Here is a 27935-nt window from a genome sequence, read left to right as displayed (position 1 = left end):
CACAGTACTCTCCTTTTAATGCAATTTAAGCCTCCTACAGCCTCAGAAAAGAAACCCAGGTTTATTTAAAAACAACAGGTGCCTGTGAAATAAATCACAAGGACAATACCCAGCACCTGACATTAGTCCCCCTGCCAAAAGCCAGTTCCCCACGTCTGAAGATGCTGTCATCAGTGCTGTAAACATCTTCTGGCTCTTATTATTTCCCGTTAAAAAATATATTCTGAGGCTGTGATGCTGATGGGTGAGCAAGGCCCCCTGAGAGAGCTCTGCTGGAGCTCGAGTCCAGTCTCAGTGTCACCGCTTCCTCCTGCAGCTTCTTGGCCTTTGGGAAGACAAAGAGGAGAGGGGAAGTGAGACGGGCAGCCCCGCAGAGCCGGGCTTTGCCTCCACACCATGGTGTAACCTGCCCCCGGTGCTCCTGTGCTGTCCCTCTGTGCAAGGACACCAATAGCAAGGGCTACTCATCTTGGTGTCCCCAGCAGGCCCCACCCAGCATCCTGTAGAATGAGTGGGTGAACAGAGGGCCCCTCTAAAGCTGGTACACCCAGGCCGCTTGCTGGAGAAGTACTGACTTGCACTGCCCTGGAGGCAGACCCACAGCCACAGACCCAGAGCAGGCCAGCCTGCAACGCCGCGCCCCCCCCCGCACCGTGGTCAGCGACACCCCTGCTCCAAACCCAGGCTCCCAGCTCAGCCTGCAGGCCGGAGCAAGGCCCAACAGGAGGAGGTCCTGGCTCACTGCAGCAGGGGGCACCTGCAGTGCTCCACCTCCCCACCCTGAGGAAGACAGTCCTGAGTCCTCCCTTTGGCCTCCCTGGGGCACGACTGGACCTGCACCTGCAGCCCTCCCCTCTGCAGCTTCCACACAGTTGTGGGTTGGATGGTCATCCAGCGGGAGGTCGTGGGGCCTAGGGAGGCACTGTTGCCTGCTGGCCACTGTGCTCCAGCAGGCCTTCATCTCCCTGTGGATGTGGCCATGGCCTCCTGTGGAGTCTCACCTTTTCTGCATGCCTGCCTGCCATTCAATCTCCCAAACTGGGCAGCTCTTGACACTCCTCTCCTCCTGGCCAAATCCTGTCCCCAGAGAGACCTTGGCACATGGGCTGGCCCCCAGCATTGCGTGGTGGTCCCCAGAGAGGCTGAGCCCCAAATCTCACATCTGAGTGCAGCGAGCCTGAGAGGCCTGAGCTGGCCGTGTCCTCCCAGACCTCAGGACTGTTACTCCTTCCACCTGCTCTAGACCAGGACACGACAGCAGGTGCTGAGTCTCAGGATCAATCCTCTACTTTGGCTCTTAAAACCGCACCCCTCTCTGATTTCCACCACTCCTCTTGCTTGTTTCACTACCCGGGGGGTTTGCTCAGCTTGTCCACTGAGTTTAATCTTTTAAAATCGTTGCCACATCTTTGCTCCACCTCCAAGAGCTCTCCCTGGGAGTCGAGCACCTGTTTGGGGAGCACCTTGCTGTGTTTCGTGATGCAGTGTCTTCTTTATTGCTGGAGGATTTGGAAAGCTGGATTGAAATTTTTACTTGTCTTCAGTGAGGTCTGTTTCCCCGCTCACTGTCCACCTGGTCTGCAAGGCCTCTCCTTCACATGGGTCACTCAGAAGGCCTGCAGCCTCATCCTGGCCAGCTGAGAGGACAGGAGGGGTGAGAAAGCTCCTGGCCTGACCCAGACAGGCTGGCCCTCATCTCTTCTCGGGATTCGCAAAGGCAGCCCACGGCCACCGACACCACGCCTATGATGCCAGGTTGTTCCATTCTCTAGAGAGGAACCCAACAACCTTCTGGAGGCCTGTGGAGCCAGTGGACCAAGTGGTGCCAGTAAATGGGCTGGATCTCACTGGAGCCCAGGCCTCCAGCTTTCAGTCCCTCTGTTCCTAGATTGTGTTCCTGTGTGTTTTGGGTTCTGAGAAACAAACCATCTTGGATCCTGTTGGCATTTGTCTCTATAGGCCCTTAACACTGCATGTGCAGGTGGCTTTTATTTTGCAAAACCACATGGCCTTGACTGTGTCAGGATTCGGGCTCAGCTGCTAGGCCCAGGGTCCAGCTCCCAGGACTGGAGAGCAGACACTCCTACAGCCTGCTACTCTGTATCCTCGATCAGGCTTTCACGGGGGCCCGTGATGGCTGCCCAGCTCCTGCACTCATGCTTGCATTCTGCATAGGGGAAGGGAAGGCCAAGGCTCAGGGAGAGTGAACACAGCTGTCTCACCCTGCTGGCCAGAGTAGTGACGTGTGGGAGAAGGAGGGAATGGGCCATTTGTGAGATGCCTGTGCCCAGCTAAAGCTTAGGGTTCTATCAGGGCAGAGGGCAGGGCAGCCTCCTCTCCTGGCACCTGGTCTGACCTGAGGAAACCTGCAAGTGCCAACTCTGTGGGCTGCTTCCTGTCAACATTTCCTTCTGTCACCTGAAGATGATGGAGACAGGGCCCACAGATGGGCTTTGGGGACAGGGAGCAGGGACTTCCTGTCTGGACAGTGAGGTGGCAGCCTAGCACCAGCCTGACGTAGAGGGGGGCTCAGGACACTGTCAGGCTTGGGTGCCCCCAGAGACCAGGCTGGGCCCGTGGTGAGCAAGGTGGGGACAGGCACCTGGTGCTCACTGGGAGGGCCGCAGTTTCCTTGGGCCACACAGGCAGAAAAGGGCCTCCCTCTCGCTGTGCCGTGCCTGTAGCACTGGGCGGCTCCCCCTGGCAGTGCTGGGTGGGACGAGGTTAAAAGTCAAAGCATCAGGAGGGGCTTGGGGGCAGGTCTGCTCAGGAGGCTCCCAAGAAGCGCCTGGACCCCGTGAGCATCAGCCTTTCTCTTACAGACGCTGGGCACATGGTCACTGGCAAGCCTACAGTGCCCCCCATGGCCAGCCCTAGGCCAGAGCCTCCACAGGCACCCCACAGGTGTGTGGAGTGGACAGTTGCCATCCAGGGCTGTGGCTGCTGCTGGCAGACACCTCCTGCTGCACCCTCAGGTCCCAGCACACCCAGGCTCACCGTGCAGTGGGTGACCAATGGCAATCCTGGAACACCCCCCACATTTCTGAAAGGACACATCATCCCCACCGTGCTGGGGGCCCGTGCTCAGCAGACCCAGTGTGCACACACTCACAGAGTCCAGGTCCTGGGTGGCAGTCCTCAGCTCCGGCAGTGGCGCTACGCCTCTGGAGCTGCAGCGTGCCCACACTGGCCGCTCCTGATGCTTCACTAGCTCCTCCAGGCTGGCACCGCCTCTGGAACACAGGGCACCGCAGAGCTTGGCCTGGGCACGGAGTCCTGGCACTCCCTCCACCCAGACAGCTTCCTTTCTTCTCCAGGCCATGTGTGGTCCCTGGCTCCCTGTCCCCTCCTGCAGGGACTGTCCCTGCCTGGGCCCCCCAGCTCCAAAGCCACAGGACAGTCCTCTGTTGCACACCGCCACACCACGTGAGCACACAGAGGAGAGTAGCACGTCTTGTTTTGCTGGATCTTTAAACAGAGCCGTGGGAAGTCCTACCAAGCAGGGGTTTTAAAAAGACCTCTTTCTATTAGCACCGAACGCAGAGCCTTGAGGCTCCCATTCCTGATGGTCAGTACAAGGACTTGGGATGGCAGAAGAGGCCCAGGATCTGTTGCTAACTGTGGGCCTCCTGTCCCTCGGCCTCAGCCCCTTGCTCTGTGACACCATGCTGTCCCTAAGCTGTCCCAAGGGTGCAGCCTGAGGTTCCCACTCTCCCCTCTCCCTGGTTGGCCCCACATGTCCCCATATCTTCTCTGCTTTCCGGAGCTCCAGATGGTTGCCCAGATGACCTGGCCCTTGGAGAGAGATGCCTGGCCACCACATAGCCAGACTCAGATCCTACAATTGCTCGGTGGCCTCCCACTGTGGCCTCCTGACCCAGCTGTTCCTTCCTGGGGTCGCTGCTCCTCCGCCTGAATTAGCACCGGCCTCCCAGCCCCACAGCCATCGGTCTCCTGCAGCTGAGGCCCAAGGATCAGCCCAAGAAGCCAGGGCTGCGGAGCGAGTTAGAGCTTAGGCCTGTAAGGAGTGGGGCGAACAGGGCGGCAGCGAGGCAGTAGTCTCCGCAGAGGGCCTGGAGCCTCAGTCCTGGGGTGGCTGGGCTGTGGCTGGCTGCAGGAGGTCCCTGGGAGCGGCAGCACGATGGTCCGCTCCCCCCCACGCCCCCGGTGGGCTGAGCCACAGCCTCAGCTGAGGAGCAGACAGCCCAGAGGGCCAAGGACAGCTGCTGTCACCAACCTGATCTCACTTGTGTGTGATGTCCTCTCTTTGCCGAGTCTCCTTCTTCCAGATGGACTGGGTGGGGCTTTCCCACTGTCCACCAGATCCACGGCGAATGGGTACTTGGATGCCATCTAGGGAAACGCAACAAGACGCTCTCAGGCTCCTGAGAAGACGCTGCTCCTGGCACCTGGCCTGCTGTCCAAAGGGGGTGTTGTTTACACGTGGTCACCATCCTGGCCTTGGGTGGGCTCTCCCCACCGTGGATGTGGGTTTGGACAGCTTTTGGAGGTTTCCTGGACGGCCCAGGGTGTGCAGAGAAAGGTGTGGCGCGAGGGACCCAGGGTGTCACCTGAGCCTGCCGAGGCTGGCCCCCGTCGCCCTGAGATCCTGTCACCTGAGAGAACATGATGCCTGCTGCCCAAAATGGGCCCCAGGCTTCCACACAGAAGCTAGGGCAGAGCCACCTGTGCCCAGGAGGCAAGGCCAGGTGGCCGCCAGCCGAGCACATGGACCCACGGGCCTGCCTGGCTGGGAGGCTGACCTCACTGCACTGGGGAGCACTGGGCTAGGCCCAAACACAGCCACAGGCCCTGCTGTCCACAGGCTTTCAGGGGCAGTCCCCAGTCCAGGGCTGCTTTGCGGGAACAGACCAACTTCTGATTTTACTGGACTTGGGAGATGGCAGGGAAGCAGAATGTGGAGAGGGGCACAGTGACCAGGCAGGGGTGGCCCAGCTAGGGCAGAGACCAACAGGCTGTCTGTAAACCAAGAGACCAGCTGGACTCAGGGAAACGACTCCTGTGTATGGACACAAAGGTCCAGCATCGCCACTGGACCACGCTCCCTCTTCCTGACACACCACTCAGACTTCAGGTCACCTGGGCTTTCTCACCCTTCTCTGGTCAGTAGGAAAACGCCCGACTCCCTGTCCACTGCCCTGGCCCACCCCTCCTCCCACACACCACCCCTGGAAGCTGGCTGGACTCCTGGCGGGCGCCGGCCCCTCCCCACTCCCACCAGCAGGCACACTGGGCCACACTGGTTTCCCGAGACGGCACACCTCCAGTCCTGCTCCGCTCCCTGCCCGCCGGCTGTGCCCGCCCGCCGGCTGTGCCCTCACCTCTGCTTCTCTTGGCTGTATGGCCCAACAGGCCCAGCTTCCTCTTGGCTTCTGTAACCTGCGCTGTGCTGGTCCCTGCCCACATCCTGCACTGCAGCCGCCAGCTCACTGCCAGGACCATGGAACGGTGTCTCTACACAGGGGTCCCAAGCTGCTCCTGTAGCGTCAGCACCGGAGCTGGGGGCTTGGGGGCCTCCATACTCAGGAGTCAACCTGGACACCGGGGGTGGACACACCGAGGGTGCTGCTCATTGTGGCCTCCAGTGGAGCCTGATGGGGGACCTCTGGGTCTCCGTGTGCAGGAGCGTGTGTGCCTGCAGGCACGAGTGTGTCTGCTGTGGTGTGTCTGTGCGGGGACTGCCAGGACTGGAGGGCTGACAGAGCAGTGGGTAGTGAGTGTGAGGATGGGAGGGTGAACTTCCTGCCAGGGGCTCCCCAGCTGCAGTCTGGCAGGACCGACTGAGGTCTGTTCTCCCGTCTGAGTGGACCTTGTCTGTCTGCATGGAACACCCCAGACGAGCACGGTGTGCACACAGCAGCCTTGGCCTTGGGCTGGGGACCGGCACAGGCCCACTGGCTAGGAGTGTCTCACGGGTGACTCCAACAGACAGATGACAAAGCTCCATTCAGGAGGCTTTTTTTTTTCCTTCTGAAGTCAAGAAATTTAATTTTTTAAAATATTAAAAGCATTTGGAAAAAAGCCCAACCAGGCACATTCCACCAACATGGAAGAATATTTACAAAGTATCCGATTCTCTGAGGAAGACCTGAGTGGGGAAGATCTGCGTGGGAAACTCGGGACCAAGGTGTGGGCCTGCCAGTGGCCGCCAAGGCCCCTTTCACACTGGAGTGTGGAGGGCACTGGTGCTGAAGGCAGCCACCTTGAAAAACAGAAACGAAGGCGCTGGGCAGAGCCAGGATCCAGGAGCACCTGCCAGCTGCCGGAGGTCTTCCCTGCAGCCACCACAGCAGGCCCCTGCCTGTCACGCCTGCACAGGCTGCACACTTGGGACCCCTGAGGTGGACGAGCACGTGGGCACTCCCGCTGACTGCCCAGGATCCAGGGAGCAGCTGCAGGCTATGTGCAGGGTCCTGGCGCCCTCTCGCGTCCTCCGGCCGACTGCAGGAGCAGGCACAGGCTGGGAGGCTGTCTTGGCCCTGCTGTGCAGACCTCCGGGTGCGGCCAGCTCCTGGTCACAGGCAGCACGGCCGGGCTTACTCAGGCAGACTCGCCTCTGGAAACGGCCCATGACCCGACTGCTTTTACTTGGGCATGATGGACTCCTGGACATTTTCAAAAATACTTGTTCTTCACTTGAAGAGAGATTGTCCAGGCCGGGCTTTCTGGTCATCCCAGTAACTTGGGAGGCTGAGGCAAAGGGACTATAAGTCCAAGGCCAGCCTTAGTAACTTAGAAACCTGTCTCAAAACTTAAAAAATTCAAAAGGACTGGGTATCAGCTCAGTGGTAGAGCACGTGCCCTGGGTGCAGTCCCCAGCACAACAATTAACTGTTTCACTCCCTCAAGACCTTGGCAGCTGCTGTACAGTGACGGCCGCCCCTCCCTGAGCCCCCACCCTATCCTGCCGCAGACCATGGATAGCTGGCCTGAGCGCACTCAGTCTCCTGAGCAGCTGTTTCTGTGTGTGCACGTATGGCTGTGGGGACCTCCACCCACACTTCTCTTGGAGTCTCTGATTGTTAAATATCTTCACATAGTAGATACCAACACCTTGTCACAAACGTTGTCATCTCTGGACTTGATTATAGTATTCGGGGCCATACAAAACATTTTTCCAGTATCTGGGTGGGCACAGGTCTGGGAGGGGCACAATGCCCACATGCTGAGGTTCAGGATTTGTGGGAAAGCCAGTAGTGACAGCCACCTGCCCCAGGCCTGCTGCTTCCCTGCACGCTACGCCCCTGACCTGCTGTGCCACCACTGTCTCACTTGTCTCTGTGCTGCTGCAGCAGGAGATGGGGGCACAGCGCGTGTCCTGGCTCCTGCTGTCTGAATCAGTCTATCGCTGATGAGTTTCTACAGGACCCACTTTTCCCTTCTTCAAGATCAAAGCATGCAAACTCAGGCCTGGGAAGGGCCCTGGAAGTGTTGCTTCCTCCTCCACTACCAGCCACGCTCTAATATGATCTGTGCATGTTCTGCAATCGTGTTGGTTTAACTTATAGCCATTTTGGTGGGTTTTTTTGTGGGGGGTATACTGGGGGTTGAACCCAGGGGCACTCTACCACTAAGCTACATCCTGCCCCTTTCATTTTATATTTTGAGACGGGGTCTTGTTAGGTTGCTCAGGATAAGCTTGAACTTGGGATCCTCCTGCCTCAGCCTCCTGAGTCACCAGGATGACAGGTATGTGCCACTACACCTGGCTTACCTTGTCTTCAAGATATCTTCGAGTCAGTAGATAATAGATCTAACTCAACATTTTTGACGCTATGCTGATAACCCATAGTTTGGATGTAACAATTTCTTTAGTCATATCTACCTACTGACATTTAAGTTATTTTCAATTTTTTTCTATAATCAAGCTCTGAAAGCATTCTTAAGGGTGTCTCATTGTGTGTGTGTGTTTCCTAGAGGCAATGTAATATATATTTAAAATTTTAATATGTCAGGAAATAAAGAACATGAGAGTCTATCCACAACATTCAGTGTGTGGAAATGGGCACGAATGCTGAGCAGGACAGACAGCCACACAGTGACAGCTGCAGTGGCCTCAGCACTCTGCCACAATAAAGGAAGGTGTGGGGTTTCAGGGTCGGGACACCTTTGAGCCCCCAGGAAGACAGTGCTTCACGGACATCTTGAAGCCAAACTGCTGATTCTGCTCCTGAGAAAGATCTCTAGGGTAGGACATGCCTCTGACTTGAAACAACAGGTTCTGTTTGAAGGGAGGACCCAAAGCATCTTGAACGGCAGGCAGTACCACTATGTGGCCACCTCTCCATCTAGAGTGTGAGCAGGCCAGGCTTGGAGTTGGCATAGCTGTCATGGTGTGCCAGGCCAGGTGCAGGCAGCCCATACCACCAGGCAGGACCCAGGACCCCAACCACAGCAGAGCCCCAGAGGCCCTACTGTGGTCAGTGGTGCCGACCCACTGACATTCCAGCAGGGTAAAGGGTGAGCAGAAGTCAACCACAGAGATTCCCAGGGTCATCAGCAGCAGGCCAGATGCTGCAGACAAGCTCTGCCAGCTGCAGCCACAGCCACAGGTAAGTGCAAGGCTCCAGGTCTCCTGGAGGTGAGGCTGGGTCAGCTACAGAGGGGAGGACCTTGAGACCACAGGGAGAAAGAGACACCACCTTGACCAGGCGACAGGGACCAGGTCAATCACCACCAGTGCTGCACCTGGGAAGACACAGGTCACTCCTGAGGTCCTGCCCCAAATGGAAAACCTGGGGTTCCCTGTGAGAAGTGCCAGGTGAGTCCTGGCCAAGGTGCTTGCACAGTGACTGATCAGCACTACAGAGGCAACAGGTCACAAAGGACACAGGAAGACTGACCACCGCCCTCTCCTGGAGGTCCCTGGGGGATGTGAGGACAGTGAGCCACGGGACACCTGAGCAGAACAGGGCAACCCATTGGTGGGGAAGCTGGTGAGACGTGGTCTTTGTCTGGGCCCTGGCGCTGCACCTGCGTGGACATCAGTCCCCAGCCCTGCTCTGAGGTCACACGGGATGTCAACACCAGCTGGGTGAGGAGCGTTCGAGACTCTGGTGCTGCCTTGCAACCTTCCTGTGAGTCGGAAACCAGTGTGATGTGAAATCAAGACGCCGGCCGCGCAGCACTGCAGCTGCTGCTGGGGTGCAGGCAAAGGCCTTGGGGACCTCCCAGGGTGGTGCTGGGCACCACAGAGGCACCTGGCTTCTTGTCAAGAAGTGACAAGAGACCCGGGTGGCCCAGTGGAGCAGCACACCTGCAGTCAGCTCACAGCAGAGCACCAGGTGAGGCCGGGAGGAGAGGCCGGCTCCCAGCACCCTCCTGTCACCTGCACCTCAAGTTTGGGGATATGGGAACGGGAGCTACACCCACAGCACCTTATGCCACCCAGCCTGAGAGCTGGCAACCCCACGTCCAAGGACAAGGTCACTGAGGCCACCGCTTCCCGGCCTCTGAGGCAGAGATGAGGGTAAGGGTCCCAGGAAGACACCTGTAAACACGTGGAACCTGGTGGTGTTTTATTTTCATTTTTCCCCTTTTCCCCTAACTCCTATCTCCCTTCCCTCTGCAAGCACCTGATCCACTGGACAGATCTTACAGGGCAGCAGCTAAGAGGGTGTCCCAGAGGCCAGGCCAGAGGATGCCCAGCTCCACCCGGCAGTCTCACTCCCCAGCTGTGTGGGACCACGTGCAGCCCCACCTGCCCTGCAGGGCTGGCCCAGGCGGAGGTGCCCTGCCCGCCCTGCCCACCACGCTGTGCCTACCATGCTCCTCTGCAGGGGCAGCAGCTGGCTGAGCGTCTCCTGCCTCTTCCTCACCACCTGGGCCTGCTGCCTCCACTCCTGCAGGGCTCTCTTTTCTCTGGAGAAAACACGTTGTGGTATCAATGTCACAAGCCACAGGCAGCTTCAAGCAGTGCTCACAAAGAATTCTGTCTTTTTAGCTGCATACAAACAGCCTTCTCTTCCTGTCTGCCTGTCCCCCAGGGGAGGCACAGGGGCCCATGGGCCCTCCAGGAAGGGCCCAGCCAGAGCCACAGGGTCTGCAAGCAGCCTTCAGGCCTTGCCTGTGAAGGTTCCAAAGACCACCCACTCACAAGCAGACTTCCCACTAGGTGGCTTTCTCTAGAACCTGAGTGCCTCCAGTCTTCCCCGGCCTCGGGCAGAGTGCCTACTCCCTGGGGCAGGGCCATGCCCAGGGGCTGTGAGCAAGGCCCATCTTCTGCAGCTGGGCTTTGGCTCCTTAAGGAGTGCAGAATTTCTAAGTTGTCCCCTGTGGCTGGGGATGGGATGGGGCCTCTGAGAGCCCTGGCCCAGCTGAGGGCTGATCCACCCCGAAGCCTCCTCTGTAGCCCCAAGGTACACCTTCCTGTGTGAACCAACTCCTGGTCTGTTGGCAGTTCCTGGTTGGCTCTCCTCCACCTCATGCCCCAGACTGGCCTCTCGTCTCCTCCTGACCCTCTGCCCCACCACAGTGGCCCTGAGGCATCAAGCCTGGCTACACCCTCCCCAGGCCTCCCCAGGCCTTCGGGGCGCAGGTCTGCGTGTTTCTTGGCACCTGCCTAGATGGACCTTGGACCAGCCCAGTGTGCTGGCAATACCCCCACCTCCTCCCATCTCCCAGCCAAGGGACTCCAGGCAGTGTCTGTGCCTCTCAGTCACACAGTACAGGAGGGACCTGTTTGCCCCTTGGGAAACAAGGGGTGACCTCCCTACATGGGTGGCATGATGGAGCCTAACCACATGCTGGCCTCTGGGAGCTGCTCAGCAAGGAGGCCTGCAGGTCTTGGGCTCCAGGCAGGGCATCAAAGATCTGACTTGCTTTCTGCCTTCAAGGTATTTTTTTTTTTCCTAGAAAAGCATGAGTTGCTCCTGGAGGACAGCCAGGTGCAGGGGTCTGGGTGCTGGGTGGGGCCTGCCAACCACCGCAGAAGCTGGGCGCCCCTTGGCTGCAGACAGAAACGCATCCCTGTGGGCAGCTTCAGCAGGCCTTGAAGGGGAGGGAGCAGGAACCCAAGGGCAGTGCAGGCACCGGGGCTTGCCTTGGCCAGGTCACCCCAAGGCCCACGGGCACACCAGGGATGGAGTAGCCAGCCTGGGGGAGAGGCTGGAGAGGCCAGGGAGATAGAAAGTCTGCCCTTTCTCTCCCTGTCTCCCCAAGCACCTGCTGGGCGCCCTCACTGGTGAACCTGAGCACACAGTCCATGCCAGCCAGTCTCCTGGGTCCTGAAGCAGGGTGCTACTGGGTGGTCAGCAGCACTGGTAGGCAGAGCAGGGCAGAAACTGAGGACAGGGCCTGGTGGTCTGCCAACAGCAAGCCAGCCACCATGAGCCAGGGCATGGGACGAGCCAGGGCATGGATGATTTAGACTCATCCATACTGTGTCTAAATGCCCTTCCTCAGAAAAGGATGTTGGGTCAGTGATGGACAGGGGAGGAGGAAGGGACCAAGAAAGAGTAAGGAATTAGGGAGATACCCGAAGGCAGGCAGTGTGGTGAGAAGGCAAGCAGGGGACTGTGTCAAGAATGGCCACAGGGACCACACGTGCCCACACCTGTGCCAGCCCGATGAGGAGGCAGCGAGGAGCTGTGAAGCGAGAGCCAGGCACTTCAGAGAGCCGCAGCTACGGGAGCGTGCGGGACAGCCTGGCCAGGGAGGAGGAAGCAGGCCAGGCCTCCTCGGCTGCCGCCCTCAGTCCTGCGCAGGCCACACACCTGGCAGCAGCAGGGGGACCTCGCCTGCACCGCAGACACACCTCTTCCGCTGCTCCACCAGAACCTGCTTCTCCCCGAGGTCCCTGAGGGCCAAGACCCGACTCTCCTCCAGTCTTCTCACTCGAGCCACTGTCTGGTACAGGGACGATTGGTACGGCAACGAGAGGTCGGGTAACATGCTCTTGAAGGAGGTAGTCTTCCTCCTAAAACACAAAGTGCACTCCTCTGCACGTTCCGCACCCACACAGACAGCACTGCGAACACGCCTCAAAGTCCAAGAGCAGGGCCTGCCAATCAGCTGCCTCGGGAGACATGATAGTACCAACCGTGGTCACCAGAGCCACAGCAGGGACCTGTGCTCATCTTAGCAGTTACCAGGATGATGGATTGCAGCGGGACACTGTGCCCCACTGACCACCACTGAATGGCAGCTACTGAAGCAGAAGTCACAGGAAAAGACATCCCCAGATCACCCTAAGAAGTGGCTGCAGCGTCAGCATGTGACTGAGTCAAGGCACAGGCTTGGGCGGCCTCAGCCCCACACTGCCAAGCACACGCCCAGCTGGAGCTGGGATCCAAACGGGGAGCTTGCCACGACTTACTTGGAAAAGCATCATTATCATTCCTAACAGTAGGGGAAGGAGGGAGGGAGCAGCGGGCTACACTCCTGTCCCCAGGACGGAGAACACTCTAAGAGCTTGGGCCTCCTAGGCCTTGCTGTGGCTGGAAACCCACTGCACACTGCCAAGGTCACTGTCTGTCAGAGTGCTCGAGGTCCCTACACCTTTACAGTGTTCGACCTCCAGGACACAGAAGGATCAGTGCCCCCATCGTTAGCCCACACCTCTCCACCTGTCCTCACGCCACCTAGCTCCTGCGCATGTGGCCTAGCATACCCACAGGTGCACTGTGCATCTGCTCCTGGGCTGGCTCTGGAGGGCCACAGATATCTGTCACGTTACCATCTCTAAGATCCAGTCATGTCCCCTTGGATGCGATGAGATGCTCTGGGGGACACGTCATCTAGGTTCAGTTGTTATTCTGACACATTTTTCCTCTATACGTGTATCCATACGTGCACACAGACATACACATGTCCACACACACCACCCGTGTCTGGTCTATCTCCTCTGTGACCTCACATATCCATACGTGCACACAGGTGCACACACACACACACACCACCTGTGTCTGGTCTATCTCCTCTGTGACCTCACATATCCATACGTGCACACAGGTGCACACACACACACACCACCTGTGTCTGGTCTATCTCCTCTGTGACCTCACATATCCATACATGCACACAGGTGCACACACACACACACCACCTGTGATTGATCTTCTCCCTTGTGACCTCAAATATCCATATATGCACACAGGTGTGCACTCACACCCCACCTGTGATTAGTCTGTCTCCTCTGTCACCTCACATATCCATACATGCACACAGTGCACACACACACACCACCAGTGATTGATCTTCTCCCTTGTGACCTCAAATATCCATACATGCACACAGGTGTGCACACACACTCCACCTGTGATTAGTCTATCTCCTCTGTGAACTCACATATCCATATGTGAACAGAGGTGCACACACACACCACCTGTGATTGGTCTTCTCCCTTGTGACCTCACATATCCATATATGCACACAGGTGCACATGTGTGCACACACACACACACCACTGGTGATTGGTCTTCTTCCTGTGACATCACACATCCATACGTGCACACAGGCACACACACAACCAACCATGTCTGGTCTTCTCTCAAGTGACCTCCCATTGAGCGCCTTCTCCTGGGGGCTCTTGCCCACTCTGGTCCTGACCCAGGTGGCACTCGTGGCACTCACACACAGCAGTGTGGTGCAGCACTGTAAATCGTGGTCACACTTCTGCGAACACTTTCAGTTGCTTCCAGCCTTACCTGAGTAGGCTCCGTGGCTTTAGGTGCTCTTTCCCCTTACTGCTTAATGCTGCCTTGAGATTTGGGGGCAGCTCGATGGGCAGGAGCTGGTGCTCCAGGACCTCAGCCTTCTGGTTCTCCACGATCTCCTGTCTCAGCTTCCAGAAGCGCCTGATCTCCTCCTCGCTTGTCCAGTGCTCTGTGGCATCAGGGGGCCTCCGGAACTCGCTCAGGTGGAGCCCTTCCACAGGCGGGAAGAAGTCCGCCTCCTGTCCCCCCAGCGTGGCTTTCAGGTCCCAAGGGCTCCTGGTTTTCTCATTAGGCATGCAGTCCTGGGACAAATCCAGCTGGGGGTCTGGAAGCTCACTCAGGTCCAGCTTCTTAACTGGTGGAGCCTCTGACAGAAGGAAATGCCATTTTAGTAGCCTGAACATCAATGCCATCTCCAAGAGCAGTGCGCGCCCAGATGCTGGAAAGGTGGGAGGGCGTCCCCTCACCTCCACGCAGCAGGCTGCCTCAGAGCCCAGCAGCTGCTGCACAGACAGGAGCAGACATCTCTCCAAGAGGCCAGATCTCTTTGCACAAGTGTCACTGTCCGGGGTAGGGCATGTGCACATGAGGGGTCTCTCCACATGCAGTTGGCATCTCTGCTCCCACCCTCGAGCCCTCGAGCCCTGACTTAACTCACGGCTAGCCTGCTGCTCTTGTGTGGCCATGCCTCTGCTGACTATCAGAGACTTTGGATCCACATCAGCCACGTGAGAGAAAAACTAGCCCAGGTGTGTTTCTCACTGTGTTTGGAATTGGGACCCAGACTGCATTTCTGTTGATGGAAACAGGTGCTCAGAACTGTGAGCTGGGAGGACAGAGGCTGCGGCAGGGGCCCTGCCAGGCTGGGCAGCAGCTAAGGGATGGGGGCCAAAGGGAGTGTCTCACTCTAGTCACTGCTGCACCTTCTGTTCTTAAATTTTAAACAGCTGTGACCACTCTGAGCTATCCTTTGGTAAAGCATACAACCACTGTCAGACTTTGACGCCCAGCCCATTGTCCGTCTGCCAGCCACGTGTCAACTGCACAGCCACCCCAGCTCCAGCTGCAGCCTGCTCCGTAAACTGCAATTGGGTGGAAAGTAGTTGAGAAAGAACACTGAATGAAACTGCACACTCAAGCACTCATTATAAAACGTATTTTCAGAATTAGCAGTTTACAGATTGTTCGCCTTTTAGCAGAGCCTTTCTCTAAACACTCCGTGGAAGGGGCTGCAGGTGCCAAGGGGCACCACCCAGCTGTCATCACTGTACATGCCCAGGGGGCTTCTCTCCCTGCCTAAACCACAGTGAATGAGCGGGAACTCACACAGGTGCCACACTCGCACTGCACAGGACAGCATGTCCCCAACCTCTGCCCCTCATGGACTGCTACATGCTGGGGGTTTGTAGTATTAAAGAAAAGGCTCACAAATAGGCAAAGACACACTTTTAAAAGTCCTAATTAGCTGTGAAATTCCCCTGGTGTATCTTTAGCAATTGGAAATATGCACACTTGGCCAGTTTGCCTGTGGATAATCCATTTAGGGGCAGAGTGGAAACCGCAGACTCCTGAGAGCGCCCCCTGGAGGAAGATGGTGCCACACTCAGCAAGGACAAGAGGCCAGAGACCATGCACAGCACGTTGGAAGCCACCTGGGGGCCCAGCCCTGACGTGGGAAGACACAGAAGCAGCATGTATTCATTTTTGACAAACTGTTTGATGTATTTTGGGCTTTTTAGTTTGAAATGGCCTCAAACTTAAAGAACAGTGTGGAGGGCCTGAGTTGCACTGATGCCAGGTCCGCAGCTGTGGAGTCTCACCTGACACCAGGGCCACAGCTGTGTGCACGCTGCCCTCCCTCTCAGACTGGCTTCTACCTCAGATGGACTCTCCCGCAAGGGCCACCCCGGCCTTGAGAACTGGGGTGTCATACTGAAGGCTCATTGTCCACCCGCAGACCCTCTATGCTCTCGCCAGGTGTCCCAACAGTGCCCTCTTCCATCTCTCTCCAAACAGGTCAAGCATTCATGGCTTCCTGCTCCTTTGGTCCCCTTCAATCTGGAAAGACCCTGCTGGCCATTCCCTTCCCTGATGTGCTCCTTTGTGAAGGGTGCAGACTGTCCTGTGCAATGTCCCTCCATGGGGTCCGTGGGGTCTATCCTTGAGTACACTGAATCTTGGGCCCCCAGGTAGGCCCAACGGCCCCTGTCTTCATGTAGCCCCCCAGCTGCAGAGTCCAGGCCCTCATGCCTACCTCTCCTCAGTCATCCCAGGCTCATGCCACCTGATGCTCCAGCCAGGTGCCACTGCCCTCCACGGTGCAGTCCAGGTCAGACAGCCAGGGGGTGCAGATGTGTCCAAGACCCCAACTTGCAGACTCTTCCCCACCGGGGGCTTGCTGTTCGTCCTTCCCGCTCCCCACGACCCATCAGCATCATAAAAGCCAGGCGCTTTTGCCACGCACCCCAGAAGGAGCCAGCCAACTGAACGAGACTGTTGGGGATCACCCCAAAGGACACCTATGGGCCTGTGACCTGCTGCCTGCTAAGAGTACACCACCCACATGCTCTCAGCAGCTACGCAGCCCAAACCATCCCAAGGTCAGGTGCCGTGCAGCATGGCAGTGCCAACAGAGACTACAGCAGTTCCCAGGATAAGCTGACTGCCCACTCTTGAAGGCCAGGGTATCTGGCCAGTGAGAATCATTCCTGCATTACAGCCCACCCTTGACCGCCACACATGATCAAAAGCTGGATGCTTTCTCCACTGGAGGAGACGCCAGCCGCTCTGCTAGGGCACTCCCTCCTGGAGGAGACGCCAGCTGGAGCTTGGTCAATGTGTTTGTACTCCTCCACTGGGTGCCATTTTCACTGTCCCCGACCAGCCTGTCTTCAGCATCACAATGGCTATCTGCCTTTCCCAGTCCATGTCACAAGATTCGTGGCAGCTTTTGATGCCACTGCACATGCCTCTCACACAGGATGGCAGGCCTGGAGACGCCCTGTGCTGAGCCAAGGGCACCAGGGTGCAGTGCTTCCTGGGCTTGGCACCACCACTCTGTAAGTCTTCCCATGCAGACATTCCTGGAGGGTCTTCTGATTGGCACCTGGTGACCTCACCAGCTGCTCTCGGCCCTCTGGCTCATGGTACACTGCCCTCCACCAGTGTTTCCCAGGTTCACCTCCAAGCCAGCCACTGGCTCGTGCATCCAGATCTTGGAGCTGCTTCCGAGGATTCAACCTAGACATCACACATGTATGACCAACACTCTGAAGTGAGGCATCCGGGCCATCTGCGATGGGTCGAGGACAGATGCATTAAGCACAGGCCTGGTCATCTTGGACCAGGCTTTTCTACCAGCTTCTGGATGCTACATCCCATCAGGAGAATGAAGCTCTTGCTCCTTCCTATCCCCCCAGGCTCCTCTTGTCTCTGCCAAGTCCAAGCCTAGCTCCTCTGAGCCCATCAGCAGACCACTCTGCACAGGGTGCTGTAGGCAGGGACTCACTGCAGGAGCCCCTAGAAGACATCTGGAAAGCTTATCACAATGGCCAAAAACCCCCAAACATAAGCAAACAAGAAATGAAAACCAAAAACCACAGCCCTCTGGAAGTCTCTGCTTATAAAGTGCAATGAGCACACCAAGGAGAGAGGCTTTTCTTCCTCCTCTGTTGTTTCAAAGCCCTGCAGCCTCTTCCCTGGAGAGCTCCCACCGGCTGAAGACCCCAGGAGAGTCACAGTGGCGGTGCCTGGAGGCAACTCCCAACAGGCCCAGAAGCAAGTCTCCTTGCCCAGGGCACCTCCACCAAGGAGTTCAGGAGCATGTCCCGGGCTCGGCTGTGAGCTCGGGATCACTGGAAGCTGTTACCAAGTACATGCCACCTGGGCCACATGTGCAAGCTCACGTGTCACTGCCACAGGCCAACTGTTTACATACGCAATTTACATTATATATGTGGCTTTCTTGGCTTATCATTAAAAATGCACACATGTTCCTACGTATAGAGTATATGACTTAGTCCAACTTTAAACACAGTGAAGTTAATGTTTCAGAATGTTTACTGTTTTGGTGAGCTTCATGGTGATTCTCCTTCATCTCTATTTCACTTTACTTTTTCTAAGTGTAAATAACTACAAGACCACTTGAGATCAGATGAGATCATGAGCCCTGAAAACATCTTCTGGTCATATGCTGACAAGGTGGAGTAGCTTAGCAAGGGCCTGCTGCAGAGTTGACAAGACCAACATGCTGGCAAAGCCCCTCTGCAGGTACAGGAGAGGCTTATTTTGGTCTTCTAATGGAGCACGGGCCTCCTGAGCCTCTGCTCCCTGCTGGCTTCATTAAGTTTCCACAGTGACCTCCAGACAGGCTCTGTAATGCACACTGGGGACGTGAATCCTCGAGCACAGGTCAAGCGAGGTGGTGTGGCTGGTCCTCTTGGGACCCACAGAGGACAGCAGCTGCCCAGATCTTCAGGAGGACATCAAGAAGAGATGAACGAGCTCCACCCTGGCTTAGAAAAGCTTGACCCCCAGCTTCCATGCACGATGTCATCAGTTGTATCCCCAGCCATCGTCCCACAAACCTGAAGCAGCTGACTCTCTGGGGAAGGAGTGCTCCACCGCACAGATCCGCAGGAAGGTCAGGATGGCCACCACTCCTTTCTGCACGATGAGCTGAGGAGGGAATTCCAGAGGGCAGTGTCTTAAGTTCAGTGCCTTCAGTGTGGCCACGTTCCCTGCAATGGAGGAGAGAATCGTCAGTGCTCTGCAAGACGCTGCTGCGGGGACACAGAGGAGATCAAAGCAGCTGGTCTTGCATTTAAAACGACTCTAGTTGGTATTGGGGTCAGAGCAGAGGAGGACACCTGAGCTTGCTCTTTAAAAGCTGCAGGAAAGACAGACTCCACAGATTGAGAACAGGCTACATGAAACAATAGCAGCAAAAGCCACCTGCATGCATCACTCGCAACACCCATTTGCTGCATAAAAGCTGCACCAGACCCACAGAGGTGGGGAAATGTGTCCTGCCCTCAGGGAGTGGGCAGTCACCCAAAACTGCCTTTGGGCAGTCCCAGATGCTGGGTCCAGCAGACAGACTTCAAAGCAGCCATGACAGCCGGGCATGGTGGCGCCCGCCTGTAATCCCAGCCACTTGGAAGGCTGAGGCAGGAGGGTCGTGAGTTCAAAGCCATCCTCAGCAACTTAGCGAGACCCTGTCTCAAAATAAAACATAAAATGGGCTGGGGGGGAGGGGGATATGACTCAGTGGTTAAGCACCTGTGGGTTCAATCCCTGATACCAAAACAAAGGAAATACTACCTCACCCACCCTCCAGCCATATCTGCTATGTACATCCACAGGCTCCAGCAACCCAAAAGAGCAGCATTTAAAATCATCTTTTGTTTTATTGTTCTAACACTTACCCAGCTCCACAGGTAACACTTTGATAGGATTTCTTTCTAAAAGCAAAGTTTTCAAATGCCTTTAAAGCAAAAAATAAAATTAAAAATTAAAAAGCAGAAAATTAAAAATGACCACACCTAAAATATACCATCAAATCTTTTCATTTTCCTCCTCTTTCAGAAGTAAGTGCAACATAGATCCCAATCCCGATTCCAGCACTGACCTGCCACTGGCAGCTCCAGTCAGCATAAGGCTCTGCCCCGGTACCACCTGGACCTGGGGCCAGGCCACTCTCCATTGTGGGTGCTGCCCGGGCACCGTGGGCACTCAGCAGCATCCTGGGCCTCCCCCTAGAGACGCTGTGTGGTTCCCTCCAGCTGTGACAGCCCCACTGTCTCTGGACACTGCCAACAGTCTTCTGGGGCAGACCCACCAGCCGAGAAGCCCTGCGCTGGGCTTTCCACCTCTTCCCGTCGGGCCTGCGCCTTGAGCCCCTATCCCATGGCACGCTGTGAGCAGTCCCGGTGCTTCCTGGGCTCAGAAGGAGTTTTCAGCAGTGTTTGGAAGACCCAGCTGTGCAGGACACACCCCACGCCATCAGAGGCAGTCACACATGGGGCTTCTGGGAAGTCTCAAGGCAGGCACGGCCAGAGGGGACTTCTAGATGTGTCTGACCTTGGATGTCTTCTCTCACGTAGTGCCTATTAACAGCTCATGCATCAAGACAAAATGTGCCATAGACAGATGGGGTGTACAAAAGGTGCCCTCTAAAATTCACTGACTGAATCATGATGGAAAAAAATCAGTATTTTACATTAAACTTTATCCTGCACTTCTTCTTCTGTTTATTTTTCACATTTACTTCTGAGGACTGTATCATCTGTCCATCTGTGCAACTGTGTACTCAAGACGTTGAGATCTTGGTCAGCTGTGATGTGGGCTGGACTTTTTCACCCCCCAAGGCAAATGAGACTCAGACAGGCCCCCCCACTGAGGCACTGCCTCCCGTAGGGGATGTGACTGTGGCCAACTCTGCCATGTGGGGTGGTCTGAGAAGCTGCATAGGGAAGGAGAGCTGCCACTGTGGATCGCACCGACTTGCACCCCAGCCACGCCAGGTCCCCACTGTCCAGCTGCAGCCACTGGAGCCATGCAGCCTTCTACCAGCCAGGGTCATTGCAAACAGAAGCGTGGCCAAGCTTCTTTCGGGGCACGTGCTGCCACAGTAGGGGCTGGTGCTGCGTGCTGCCCGTGCTCCTGGCTCAGCACAGCCTGATCTGCTGCAGGGAGAGCCAACGGGGCCACAGGTCAGCCCAGGAGGCCAAGCAGGGCAGGGCTTGTCACCGTCTTCCCGCACTGTGTCTTGGTGAAGCCAGCGTAAGCAGGTGACAGTGGACAGTGACCAGGAGTCCTGTCTTCTCCCAGGTGCCCTTGAGAAGGGCCTTAGACCCTCGGGCTGAAGGCACAGCGAGGGAGCCAGCATGTCTGTGATCTTTTGAGGCCAGATTGCAGCTGACAAAGACACAGGTACAAGACAGAGGCTTCCTGCCACTATGTCATGAAAATGAATTTTCTGATTGCAATCCAGAGGAAAATCAGATTACCGAAGGATTAGACAGTTTTCTTTTACTCTCTTGGGTTTTCCTTACTATTGGGGTTTTTAAGGAATAAACTGGTGAGGGAATCTTTCCCTGCAGTGTTCAAGGTGGACCATCCCAGTGCTGCCCTTTTGGCTGCTTGGTTTCGGTCCCTTTCACTCTCACCACACAGACACAGCTACCAGGAAGCAAGGATGGTGTCTCTCCCTGAGAGACATCTGTCTCTCCCAGTAGGACCCCAGACACCCAGGACGGCAGAGGACAGAGGCAGCTCGCCTCCTCTTCTCCAGCGGCAAAGCCCCGGGGAGCTCGGCCCTCGTGGCAGTGCTCCTTCTTGGGAGATGGGATGCTTCCCAAGAGCACAGGAGAGTCCCCTACCATGTACCATTGCCCCAGAATGTTCTCATAAACACTGTAAACGACTGACTTGTAACACAGTCCCTTATGTCCTAGTAGTTCAACCTTCACTCATGGATTACTTCATTTCAATGATTCTCAATTGAACATACAAATCTACATATAAAATTGGACTTGTTTGCCTTGGGATCTATTTTTTAAGAATTTCTCTGTGCTAGAAAACTCACATGTCCAAGTCACTGAGAAGGGGAAAGTCTAAGGTTTTTAATAGGTCTACAATCACTCAAGATTTCTAATTGACATGTCTTAGCTCTTCAGCAACTGATCCCATCTTAATCATGTAATGGGTCATAAATCACAGAACAAGGTGTACCTTAAACAACAAGATGCAGCAGGCTTTGGCTGGCAAAATCAAAGAATTCCAAACTCTGAGCTCTGTGTGCTTATTTTAGGAAGAAGTATACTTGCAGGAATAGGCTTTAGTTTATTTTTACTCTTGAGTAGCAATTACTCACTCGAACTGAGTGCTGAGGCTAAGATAATTTATGAACAAAAAGCACTCACTCATCCAAACACAGAGGCTGATGGCCGTGTGAGGCAGGAAGCCTTCCCAAATGCAGAAGCCACCAGCTCAGAGGCACATGAGGCTGCTGGGCAGCCTTGCCTCAAATGCTGGCTCCTCTTGGGTCCACCCGTGACGCCCCCCAGCGCTCCAGGCGTCCCCACCTGCTTCAGTACCAGCCTGTCAGCAGACTGGGCTAGCGACTGATGGGCACTCCTCATGGTCACATGGAGCAAGAGCACTCCTTAAACTACTTCCAAAAGCCTCACCCTGGCGCTGCACCGCAGCCTCCATGACACAGTCACTGGGGACAAAACGGTGTAGGAACTCGGGTCACCTCCAGACGCCCCTCTTCCTTGTGGGGAGCGAGTCTGAATGATTCGCATTTTCCTTCCCTGAGCCGGAGAGGCTCTGACCCTCACCACATCGTAGTGACCTGGACATTGCTCCAGTCCCGGAAGTTTGAGGACACGCCTTCAGACGTAGGCCGGTCGCCCCATGGATTGAGCCACCCTCACCTGTTCCTTTGTGATGTTACCCCTTTGCCCTGCTTGGGACAGAATGTTCCCCTGGAAATGCCCTTTGTGTGTCCCCTTCTCTTGCTCTGCCTTTGGGCATGACCTTCCTAGATGTCAGTCAACCTGCTGACAGCAGACATCACGAAGCTAGACTCAGCCCCCTGAAACCTGACCTCTTGCCTCATTTGAATGGCTTCTCCCCAATAAAAGGGTTCAGCACGTGCTCCTCGCTCTCTCTCTTTCTGTGGACCCTTAAGGTTAGAGGAGCTGTCACATGAACCCAAAGAAAAAAGTCTGTCTCTTGTGTGGATATTTCACGCAGCCCAGTTCCCCTGGAGTGACCCTGGGTGTTTCAGTCGGGAGGACACGACACTTCCTCTCCAGCCCCACCTCCACCCCACCCGAGGCTCGGCCAGGTGCTGCCTCCGGCATGGACGGCTGCAGTGGCCTCCCAGCCATCCCCCTACTTCCACTCTCGTCCCTGCAGCCTCCCCTCATGGTGTGGCTCAGGCCAAGTCCCACTGTTCCCTCTCCACTCACCCCTCCTGGGACTTCCCAGCTCTCCCTAAATGAATCCGAGAGTTGAGAACATGGGCTCTGTTGGCTGGCTCCCCACTGTGGGATGAATACACGAGGAGAACAACTTAAAGGAGCATTTGGGCTCACAGTTTCAAAGGCTTAGGGCCACGGTCAGCTGGCATATTGCTTTTAGGCCTGTGGTGATGGCAGGGCATGTGGAGGAAAGGGCTCCTCTCCTGGCATCCGAGAAGCAGAGAGGGAGGAAGGGGCAGGGGACAGGAGACACTCTCCCAGGGACACCCCCACTGGCCCACTTCCTGCAACGAGGTCCCACCTCCTACAGTGTCCACCACCTCCCAGTGTCCATTCAGCTATGCCCCATCAATGGGTTGGTCCACTGACGAGGTCAGCCTGTATGGTTCAATTACCTCCCCAAAGCCCTGCCTCTGGACATTGCTTCCTGGGACCAAGCCTCAACACAGGAGCCTCTGGGGGACACTCCAGATCCAACCTTGTAGGCTCCAAGCTCAGTGACACTCCAGACCTTACTACGCCCCCAGCTCTGATTTGCACCCTGGCCTCCATGCCATGCCTGGCACCTACCTGCCAAGCACACACCTACCCCAGGTCTCTGTGTGCCCTCCTCCCAGAGGCTGACATTAGAGGAGGGACTGACGGTTTGTCAACACATTTGCAGGACGGCTTCTGATGGTATAGAAGAGAAAGTACCAAGAGGGCACAGGAAAGGGGGTCTCTACAGCAAGGAGTGCTGGCTGCTGGGCACAGGCCCAGAGGAGGCCAGGCTCCAAGGATGGGATAGGACTGTGCTCGTGGAATCAGAGTGGCAGGAATGTGGCAGGACAGCACACATTGCTTGCTGGTGGCCAGGTTTCCAGTTCCCCAAATGAGAAGTTTCTCACTATTTTCCAAGATCCCATACTGATTATATAGGACTCACTGGAATGAAGTGGCTGGATTTAATTCATCAGTGGTACTTTTGACCTGCAGGTGGTTCTGCACAAGGGGAGTCTGAGGTGGAACCAGCTGTCACCAGCACGGCACGGGCTGCCCAACAGACGTGGAGGCAGCACCATTCCTCCTGGTGTCCTAGAGCCCCGTCACAGTCACAGCTAGGAGAGTGTGGCGCATTTGGACAGCACACCTCCGACTGGCTCTGAAATTATCTAACCTCCATTCTAAAGTCACCCCATGAGCAACAGAAACCAAGTTGCAGGAGAGCAGGCACTGACGCAGCTTAAAGAGATGGCAACAGGAGCTCTGACTCACTTGTGAGAGCCAATCCCAGAGGGAAGCGCCTTGATTCTGTTGTACCGGAGGTCGAGCCAAGTCAGGTTTGGCAGCAGCTGGAAGAAATCTCTAGGAATCATGCAGAGGGCATTCCTCTGAAGATGTAATTGCTTGCACAGAAAAGAACAGAAAATGTCTCATTAACCAACCCAATTTCGAAACATGGTTTATTCAAGAAAGCATTTTCAGAAAGACAGTATACTAACTACCATGTGTGGCACATTAAAAAGTAAAAAGACATTTTACCCCTTATAGAATTTAAACAGCTGACCCAGAATCAGAGCAGAGTTCTTTTCAGAGCTGTGACTTCTGTTGTGCCATGACAAGTACCTTGCTTTCTCAATGAAGTACCCTTTGACACCAAACTCACCCAGGACTTCACAGACCGTTTTCTCCCTCCTATGCTCCACACTCAGCGTCATGGCTCTTCGTAGCCCAGTGAACTGTTCCCTTGATGAGCGGGTCCTGGGGATCCACCCAAGTTCATGCTAAGGGAAAGCTGCTGGACAGAGGCATAGGGGTCTTCCATGGCACTATTTATGGTAGATGGGTGCACAGAAGTCCCTTCAGAAGCCATTTCAGAACAGTGTGGCACATCAGCTCAGAAACATCCAAGTCACCATCATGGATAAGACCATGTGGCAGCAAGACTGCTTGTATACCTACAACCTACACACAACTGTCCCCACCTATCCACAGGGAGGCTGAAACCATCGAAAAGTACTGCATATGTGCTGCGTGCATCCCCCAATACACACACACCTAAGGTAAGGTGGGACTCATGGAGAGGCATGTAAGAGGGCCACAACCAAGAGCAACAGCAGGGCTGGGCTGTGGCCCAGTGAGAGCGCTTGCCTGGCAGGTGTGAGGCACTGGTTCGATCCTCAGCACCCATAAGAATAATCAAAACAAAGGCAATCTGTCCATCTACAACTACAAGAAAGAGAGAGAGAGAAATAACAGAACCATCCAGCCATACTGTACAATTCATAAAAGTCATTAAGACTTATGAGTTATTTATTCCTCAAATTTTCTACTTAATATTTCTGGACAAGGGGGGGAATAAGGTGTCTGTAATTGCACAATCATAGAATGGCCAGATGAAAGGAATTTTTAACATCATGCAATTAGCATTATAACACCCATCTCCTCCTGTACCTAGGCATACTGAGGAGGCAGAGACAGATGCTCAGAGCATGACCTTGAAGCCAGACGGCTGGGCTCAAAGCTAGGTCAGCTGTGTGGCCTTGACCAAGTTCTGGAACCTCTGTGTTCCAGTGTCCTCGCCACAGCTGCTGGGCCCCACCTCACAGGGTGTGCCCCAATCAGGGAGTGCCTGTGATCCTTGGCCTTTTACCACTACACTGTCTGCTACTCAGTGGGCAATCAGGCAATTCCTTGTATACCATAGCTCCACAAGCCCCCAAATCCAAACCATTTACAGGCCTCTGCGAGACACTGACTAGAAAAGTCATGCTCCTTATAAATGCATTGAAAATCATATGCCTATTAGAAAACCCCTGTCCCTGCCTGCTGGCAGCTGGCACGCTCTCTGGAAAGCAGTGTGGCCATCAGTGCACAGTATGTGCCTCCAGGTCAGCTGTGCATGTACACACAGGCCTCCATGCAGGACCCTCCCAGGTCAGCTGCTGGAGCAGAGTATTAACCCTTCCAGTCTGTGCTTGCCCTGTTGGTACCAGCCAATTCTGGTACCAACAGGTCCTCCTGAAGGCCAGTAAGAGGACTCCTTCCCAGCACCCCCGGAAATGCAGGCACTACCCCGTGTGAAGCTGGTGGGGTGGAAGAGTGTGTGGCCTCTCCCTGCCTCAACGTCCTGGGAGTGTGAAGGTGGAGCATTCTTTACATGTCCCCTGAGTACCAGTATCTCTGGAAGTGCGACCTACAATTCCAAGGATTGCTCTATAGCTACAAAATGTGGCCTGTAACCCCTGAGAGTCTGCAACTGTGAGTGGTTACCTCACTTACTGATTTGTTGGTATGGCAATAAAATTCATCTATCTCACGAAAGGGAAACAGTTGTGACGCTTCTCTATTAAGCTGAAGGACTTGGAATTTCCTCCTCTCCTGTAGGCACAGAGTCAATGGGAACCTCAGGGCTCGACATCTGCTTCATCACAAGTGACACACACAGGAGCCCATCACAGGATGAGGTGGGTCCCTGTGCTGGCAAAGCCCTCAGAAGTCAGTGCTAATAAAGAACAGCAAGAGCAGCGCCGGCCCTGGCAGCAAACAGGTAAACACAAACTGGCAAGCAGGCTTCAGCAGTGCAAGCGCCACCTAAAATGCCAAAGTGCAGCTTCTGTGAAACTGCTGGGCATGTCAACTAACATCACAAGTGTTCCACACACTGTCTTCACGTACATTATGGCTGCACTTCACAATAATCCCAGACTCCAGATGAAGTCAAATGAGTTAAGAACCCTCCGTGACTCCAGCCGGGCTGGCACTGCTGGGGGGCAGCAAGGTCTGCATCAAGGCTGTGCTCTAACAAGGCGGTGCTCCAGAAGCACTCCCAGGCACTGCCCTCAGGAGGCGCCCAGCACCAAGGCCATGGCTGTCACATCAGCAACAGGGAAAGCAGTGGGAGAAACCGGGTTAACTGCTGTTCCACTGCTCAGGTTTTTGGAGGAGTTTGTTTTTTAAATAAGAGACCAAAGATGTTTGGGTGCTTGCCTCTCCCATGGGGCCTTGGTGGAGAGTGATGGCCTGCAGGATGGGCTCCCACTTGTGAGCAGATGCACCACTGCCCTTGCCATGGCCCATATCTCGATTTCTCTTTGTTGTGATCAGCAATATGAAAGCCCAATTAACCCTTCTCTGCCTCTTTCTAGAATATTCTCCAAAGAGCAAGATGCTTAGCAAGCAAGCGCAGGGCTGGGTGCTCCACTTATTTGCACAGCACCTGTGTGACAACATCCCAAGGAACTGCCACTTACTTGAAGGTTGGGGATTTTGAAGACCTCTCCCATGTGATGCAGACCACTTTGACTCAAGTCCAAACTTGGTGAGGGAGAAAAGATGATTCTCTCAATAATCCTATGAACATCTCTGGAAGGGGAGGCAGGCAAACCACTGACTCCATTAGCACCCTCCTCTGCATCCTCAGCAGCCCCAGCAGGAGCCCCACAGGTGCAGCTTCCCTCCATCTGTAGCCCTCCAGCGGCCACAGCTCATCCTCCTTGGTCTGGAGTCACCTGCAAACACAGGCAGGGGAGACCCAGCAACAACCAATCACACTGACACAGAAAGTGAAATTAGAACCTTGGATCTTAATTGTCCAGCAATACCTTTGCTCAACACCAAGTTTAAGAACTGTTGCTCACCCAAATCTCAGCGGTGAGGCACAGCTCCACTTTGTCCAGCATTGATAATCAACTCTGTAATGCTTATGGGTCTTACATGCACATCTAATGGACGACCCAGTTACTGATACGTGTTCGTTTCACTCCCATTTAGGGAGGAGGAGGGGTTCCAGTCAGTGAAGGAGCCGCCCCAAGGGCGCGCAGATAATGGGGAGCCAGGTCTGCATGAAGGTAAACAGGAGCTCCCCAGGACATCCTGGCCTTTGCACAGTAGGTGGTTGGTGATTAGCAGAGAAGGGTAGGCCTCAGCCCTCTACAGACCCAACAGGGAAAACGTCCACACCCCAACTGAAATATGCAAGGATGGCCCCGCCTCTATTTTCCCCATTTGGCCTGGTCGAGAATTGTCTCAAGTTCCCACCCCAAGCGGTCTCTGCAGGAAAGAAGACCAGAGCCTAGCGCAGCCTTATCCAAAGCCCCCGCGGAAGGCCACGCTGCCGGCACAACTCCCCCAAGTCCGCCCAGAAGCCCCGCCCGGCCCCGCAGGCACACCACCTCCCACAGCCTTCTGCAAGCACACCGCGCCCCGCAGCCCCGCCCCGCAGGCACACCGTGCCCCGCCAGGCACACCACGCCTGCCAGCCCTCGCCTCTCGCACACCGCGCCCG

At 55.5% G+C, this 27935-nt stretch overlaps 1 protein-coding gene across 3 annotated transcripts; it reads right to left on the bottom strand.

Annotated features, from left to right (window-relative positions):
- On the bottom strand, nucleotides 1–27802 carry Lrrc27 (leucine rich repeat containing 27). 3 transcript variants are annotated; one of them, XM_048791412.1, is made up of 12 exons: nucleotides 27289–27802; nucleotides 26902–27159; nucleotides 23924–24054; nucleotides 19103–19161; nucleotides 18263–18415; nucleotides 16858–16968; nucleotides 13668–14043; nucleotides 11777–11938; nucleotides 9786–9882; nucleotides 4238–4353; nucleotides 3113–3233; nucleotides 1–325 (listed from the first exon to the last, which is right to left on the bottom strand). In XM_048791412.1, the coding sequence occupies exons 2-12, from the start codon at nucleotides 27109–27111 to the stop codon at nucleotides 200–202; spliced, it is 1662 nt and encodes a 553-aa protein (XP_048647369.1). In that variant the 5' UTR covers nucleotides 27112–27159; nucleotides 27289–27802; the 3' UTR covers nucleotides 1–199. The 3 variants fall into 3 exon arrangements, with proteins under 3 accessions (XP_048647369.1, XP_048647370.1, XP_015353888.1); XM_048791413.1 differs by lacking the exons at nucleotides 9786–9882; nucleotides 27289–27802 and having other exon boundaries at nucleotides 3113–3231; nucleotides 26902–27239; XM_015498402.2 differs by lacking the exons at nucleotides 16858–16968; nucleotides 27289–27802 and having other exon boundaries at nucleotides 26902–27222.
- Between the last annotated feature and the right edge of the window lie 133 nt (nucleotides 27803–27935).

This window comes from Marmota marmota, unplaced genomic scaffold, assembly GCF_001458135.2.
Source record: "Marmota marmota marmota unplaced genomic scaffold, marMar, whole genome shotgun sequence".
NCBI classification, from domain to species: Eukaryota; Metazoa; Chordata; class Mammalia; order Rodentia; family Sciuridae; genus Marmota; species Marmota marmota.
Note: the sequence above shows the minus strand (reverse complement) of the source record. Positions and strands in the feature narration are given on the sequence as shown.

Excerpts from the sequence above, each read along its gene's own strand:
- Lrrc27 (XM_048791412.1), bottom strand. The coding sequence starts at position 27,111 with ATGGAGGGAAGCTGCACCTGTGGGGCTCCTGCTGGGGCTGCTGAGGAT. Across the intron at positions 24,055-26,901 it reads TCAAAATCCCCAACCTTCAA|CAATTACATCTTCAGAGGAA; the intron begins GTAAGTGGCAGT and ends TTTCTGTGCAAG. Across the intron at positions 14,044-16,857 it reads AGCCAGTGGCTGGCTTGGAG|AGGCTCCACCAGTTAAGAAG; the intron begins GTGAACCTGGGA and ends TCCTTCTGTCAG.